Below are 6231 nucleotides of genomic sequence, written 5' to 3'. Positions count from 1 at the left end.
AATAGGTTATGCTTTGTATCTTAGTCTTACAGGGTAACCGAATCCTTAACATTTTCTGATCTCTAAGGATTTGAGTCTTATATACCGAAGACATGAAGACTTAAATCAAAGAGTGAACTATGCGAGGAGTTGAAGCTGCGAAGTAATGAAGACTTGAAGAACCGAAGACTGGGATCTTAGGTCGAAACATGGAAGGGCCAAGCTTTTATGACCGAGCAATCAAGAGTGTGATTGACTCGAGGAGTTTAAGAGAAATTATAAGGTCAATCATTCTCTCTCACAACCAAGGCAAAGACATTCTCTGATAAGTTGTTTTATCCATTGCCTTGAGAATGTGTATAACTGAATGTCATTTTGGATCCTATGCAACGATCCCAAAGACCATTTATCGATTGTCACCTTTTGAGGGACAAAAGACAAATTGTCCTTGCACAAAAGTGGACAAACGGCTAGAAAGTACTGACATTCTGAAAAAGAAGAAAACACTACCCATTGGATATTACACACTGGACAAAAGGTTTTGAATTTCATTTTCCCTCCAACGGATCTGAAATTTCACCTATAAATACCCTTGTCCCATCTCACTTTGACGAGGTTGAAAAACGCGAAATATTGCCTATCAAGTGAAAAACTTTCAGTGTGATATTCATAAGCTTACAAGTGATATTCATAAGCTTACAAGTGATATTCAGATTTCATTAGAAGTTCTTGTGTGATTAAGAAGTTGATCAAGGAAGCAAAGCGCAAGAATTTCAAGTTGGAGAATCATCACAATCTTTCAACCATCTCTACAAGTGAAGTAGAAAGAGGCGGAGTAAACTTGGAAGAAGTTAAAAAACCTACAACAACAAGGCTGCCGGGCTTAGTGATCAAAGGAGCTTGTTGTAACGAAAATTGTACTATAACGGGGAATATAGTGCAAACCTTCACGTGTTGTGAAAAAGAGTGGAGTAGGCTTAATTAACAGCCGAACCACTATAAAAACCCTCTCTCTCTCTCTTTATTTATTTTACGTATTGCATTGCATATATCACTCAAACTTAATGTCTTTTACAAGAAAATCCTAAGTGCAAAGTGAAGATAAAACTTGATATACTCTTTCGCGATTATCTCTTTAGTAAAAAAGTATTCAAAAACCCCTTGTGAGTCTATTCAACCCCCCTTCTAGACTCACATCGCTACCACCGGGACCAACAAGTGGTATCAGAGCAAGTTACCTTGAACGGTGAACACTCTGTGTATACTGCCTGGTGATCCTTTTTGAAAAATTTATCAAAATACTTTCAAACTTTGCACTATGTCTAAAATGGAACATCATAGGCATTTTCTTATGTTTAACTTGGACAAGTTTGATGATTGGAAAGTGCGCGTGCAGGCTCACTTGTCTGCCATGCATGATGAGATGTGGGACGTGATAATTGATGGACCCATCCAGATACTACAAGTGAACCCCAATCGTGTTGCTACCGATCCGACATCACCAGAAATTATTCCAAAGGAGAAATCCTTGCTGACTACCAAAGAGAGAACCCGAGTAAATCTCGACAATATAGCTAAGGATATACTCTACAAGGCATTGGACGAATCATTGTTCCCGAGAGTAAGAAAGTGCAAGAATGCTAAAGACATCTGGGATGTACTTATGCTCATAGGTGATGGAGACGAACAAGAGAATGAGAACAAGTTGACGATTGCCATGAAGAAGTTTGAAGACTTCAAACTCAATCCAAAGGAGTCCATAACTGAAATGGAAGCCCGGTTCATAAAGTTATTGATGGAAATCAATGATCTTGATGAGAAAAAGCTAACACAAAAGGAGATAAGCTTGAAGATTCTCCGAGGACTAACCAAAAGCTGGGAAATGAAAGTAGTAGCTATGCGTGATCATAGAGATCTCAAGACAACGAGTACTACTAAGATCTTTAGTGATCTGAAAGCCTACGAGTTCGAGAAGGAAGCTCAAAATGATGAAGAACCTGAAACGAGAAATATAGCTTTAGTTGCAAATCATCAACCTTCATCATCAACACCAAGGTCAAACACTAATCGCTCATCTGATTTTTTCACTAACGATCAACTTGCTTTGTTCATGAGAAGGTTCAAAAGATTCATGCGAAAGAATCAATCCTATGATAACTCTGACAAGACGAGAAGAATGAAGTACCGAAGCAATGACAAGGTTAGCGGATCCAGAACACATGAGAAGGATGAAATACAAGTGCTGTGTTATAACTGCCGAAAACCTGGACACTTCAAAGCGGAATGTCCATATCCCATCGTCAAGAAGCATCAGGATGAACACAACTACAAGAAGAATTCGGGAAACTATCACAACCCGAAGAGTGCATCAAATGATGCCGACGAAGAGCCAAACAAAAACCAGAGGAATGATAGGCAAAGGAAGGCTCTAGCTGTAGAAGAGAAGTCAGGAGAAAAGAACGACGAGTCATGCACTTCCAGCTCTAGTTCAGAAAGTGACAGTTCGGAGGATGAAAAAGGACTACTATGTCTTTCCAGTCAAGAGGACTCAGATGAAGAGCTGTGCCTTATGGCAGATGAAGAAGAGGTAACTTCACAAAACCACTTTTCTAATTATGGTTCCGAATCAACATATCATGAAAACCCTAGGGAAACATTCGAAAGAATGATGAAGAGTTTTGATGGTATTGAGGATTCACACCTCAAACTCAAAGAAGAGAATGCCAAGCTATTGGTAGAAAGACAAGATCTCGAGGACTTAAAGGTACAAAAATGCTGAGATGCTTGAATCTATAAGCCAGCTTGAGAAGCAAGTTCATCTTCTTGAGGAAGAGTGTAAAGTGAAGGATGATAGAGAGCAAAATTTGCGTGCGGTGCTTGCGACATTTACAAATTCATCCAGATTAATGGATCGAATGGTAGATGATCAAAGACCATCAGGGAGTAAAACCGGACTCGGTTATAGCTCCAGCTCTTATCAACATGTTCTCTTAACACGACCAACTGATCCTTCTACTATTGGAGGTTTAAGTTCTGTCTTTGTCCAAGGACAAACTGAAAATCTTGAGCCAATGATTAACGCCACAAATGGAACAGAACCACAATCAACGAGTCGATCTAATGATTTAGCTGAAACACGTATTGTGGAACCTACGAGAGGGAATTTCCAAAACGGTAACCCGAGAAGTCGTCAAACCCCTCGGTATAGACCTTGCGTACCGAACCATCATGGTTATATCGCAAATGGTCAACCACTTGGGAATAACCAATCTAAAGGAAAATTCCAAGGCAATAAGAGGCTACATTACTCACAGAAGCAACGCAAGGGTATGCCTCAGGGAAGACCGAACTCTTACACGAGTAATGTCAAGAATTTCAAAAGGTTCCCTAGCAAGCATAGAGGTGGAGAAGGCAATCTATATCCTAGTGATGAGGACTGGATTATGGACTATGAACCAATGACAAGAGCAAAGTTTCTGCTCCATCATAGACATAAACAGACCTCATACACTAGAGTCACCGAAGTCACCTAAAGCCTACTATGCTATCCCTTATGATTATCGCGTGTTTAACGGGTATCGTGGACCGAGGATGAACCTTACGAGTTCTAGGTATGCATGGATGCCCAAGAGGATGAACCTTACGAGTTCTAGGTATGCATGGATGCCCAAGAGGATGAACCTTACGAGTTCTAGGTATGCATGGATGCCCAAGTTCACCGCTAACCGCCAAGGACCCAAGAAGGTATGGGTACCTAAAAACACTTAATCTTTGAATGCAGGAAAACAGGACCATCTGGTATGTAGATAGCGTTTGAATGCAGGAAAACAGGACCATCTGGTATGTAGATAGCGGTTGCTCGAGACACATGAGGACCATCTGGTATGTAGATAGCGGTTGCTCGAGACACATGATTGGAGATAAATTAGAATTGAGCAATTATAAAGCAAAGAATGGTCCTAAAGTAGTTTTCGGTGGGAACTCAAGTGGACGAACCATGGGCACCGGAGATGTTGTGAAGAATGGTTTAATCATCCAAGAAGTTTCTTATGTTGAAGGATTAAAGTTCAATCTTTTAAGCACAAGTCAGTTTTGTGACACAGGATACAAAGTTATATTCTCACGAGATCTATGTCAAGTTATTTCAGAACTATCTCATGAAGTTGTTCTAACAGCAAAACGAAGAAAGAATATGTATGTTGTCACGTGGGAAACAGTAAAACCGAATACTTGCCTAATCGCCAAAAGCAAGAAAGATCTGAGTTGGGAATGGCATCATAAACTCAATCATCTCAACTTCAAGGCCATCAACAAGCTTGCAAGAAAGGAACTGGTTGAAGGATTACCGAACGTAATCTATGACAAGGATAAAGTATGTGAAGCATGTCAAAAGGGAAAGCAGATCAAGTCTTCGTTCAAAACGAAATCTCTTAACACCAATGCAAGGCCATTAAGTCAACTCCATATGGACTTATTTGGACCAGTTGATCCAGTTAGTCTAAGCGGGAGAAAGTACACTCTTGTGGTAGTAGATGACTACACAAGATATACATGGACATCTTTTCTAAGAAAGAAGAATGAAACAGAGAAAGTCCTTCCAGACTTGCTCCGAAGACTTCAAACCGAAAAGGATCTAAGTATTGTCAAAATTCGGTCTGATCAAGGAACTGAATTTGTAAACAAAGTCATTCAGGATTTCTGTGGACAACACGGTATACTGCATCAACTTTCAGCAGCAAGAACTCTTCAACAGAATGGTGTAGCTGAAAGACGCAACAAAACCCTCAAGGAAGCAGCAAGATCCATGATTGCTTTCTCAGGCTTGCCGAAACGTTTTTGGGCCGAAGCTATAAACACAGCATGCTACACTCAAAATAGATCTCTTATTCATAAAGATCATGGAGCTACACCCTACGAACTCTGGAAAGGCAGAAAACCTGTTGTAAAATACTTTCACATATTTGGAAGTAAATGCTTCATCCATAACAACGGGAAATCACATCTAAAGGCTTTTGATGAACGTGCTAATGAAGGAATATTTATGGGATATTCTGAAAAGAGTAAAGCTTTTCGTGTACTGAATAAGCGAACCATGGTGATAGAAGAATCAATACACGTAGTCTTCGACGAATCATCAAAAGAAGGCGTAGTGATCTCTGAGAAACAAACTGATGAAGAGACGAAAGATAGAGAAGTTGAAGAACTATCCGAAGGATCAGAATCAGAAGACGATGATTATCCACTCTTTCCTAATCACCTACCGAATACTTCATCTCAAACCGAAGTATTACCGAATGATGGAAATGAGCCAAATCAACAAGATGGAAGCAATCAAGGCGAACCCTCTATCGATGAAGGAGCACCACCTACCACCTTCCAACCGGATCTAAAATGGTTGAGAAATCATCCTCAAGATCAAATCATTGGTGATATACATGATAATGTACGAACTCGTGCATCCATTCGGGAATGCATGATGGCATGTTTCATATCTCAAATTGAACCGAAAACCATAGAAGAAGCACTAAATGACTCAGACTGGGTCATTGCCATGCAAGATAAACTACATCAATTTGAGAGAAACGATGTATGGGAATTGGTTCCACGACTAACTCATCAAAATATCATTGGAACTAAATGGGTTTTCAGAAACAAGATGAATGAGCAAGGAGCCATTGTTAGGAACAAGGCTCGGTTAGTCGCAAAAGGATACTGTCAGGAAGAAGGGATCGATTTTGATGAAATCTTCGCTCCTGTTGCTAGACTCGAAGCCATAAGAGTCTTTCTAGCATATGCTGCATGGAAAGACTTTAAAGTCTATCAAATGGATGTCAAAAGTGCCTTCTTGAACGGACTTTTGGAAGAAGAAGTATATGTTGAGCAGCCCCCAGGTTTTATCTCTAAAGTAGGAATGGATAAAGTCTATAAACTCAAAAAGGCTTTATATGGTTTAAAACAAGCTCCAAAGGCTTGGTATGACACCTTATCATGCTTTCTTATAAGCTGTGGATTCACGAAAGGGATAGTTGACAAAACCCTTTTCAGAATAAAAAATGGAGACCATATTCTACTAGTATAAATATATGTAGATGACATCATTTTTGGAAGTACCGATTCGGATCTATGTGAGAAATTCTCAAAACTCATGCAAGGAAAATTTGAGATGATCATGATGGGAGAATTAAACTACTTTTTGGGTCTTCAAGTCAAACAAGAACGAAATGGGATCTTTATAAATTAAGCAAAATACAC

The 6231-nt window shown here is 39.7% G+C and overlaps 1 protein-coding gene across 1 annotated transcript; it reads left to right on the top strand.

Annotated features, from left to right (window-relative positions):
* The first annotated feature begins 1390 nt into the window (after positions 1-1390).
* Positions 1391-2758, top strand: LOC116003889. Its single transcript, XM_031243830.1, has one exon. It carries the CDS (start codon positions 1391-1393, stop codon positions 2756-2758), a length of 1368 nt encoding a protein of 455 aa, XP_031099690.1.
* The last annotated feature ends 3473 nt before the right edge of the window (positions 2759-6231 follow it).

The sequence above is a fragment of the Ipomoea triloba genome, chromosome 14, assembly GCF_003576645.1.
Source record: "Ipomoea triloba cultivar NCNSP0323 chromosome 14, ASM357664v1".
Classification (NCBI taxonomy): domain Eukaryota; kingdom Viridiplantae; phylum Streptophyta; class Magnoliopsida; order Solanales; family Convolvulaceae; genus Ipomoea; species Ipomoea triloba.
The sequence above is the reverse complement of the archived record's forward strand: the minus strand, read 5'-3'. Positions and strand labels throughout refer to the sequence as shown.

Bases quoted from the DNA above. Each gene is read 5' to 3' on its own strand.
- LOC116003889 (XM_031243830.1), top strand. From the start codon at position 1,391: ATGCATGATGAGATGTGGGACGTGATAATTGATGGACCCATCCAGATA.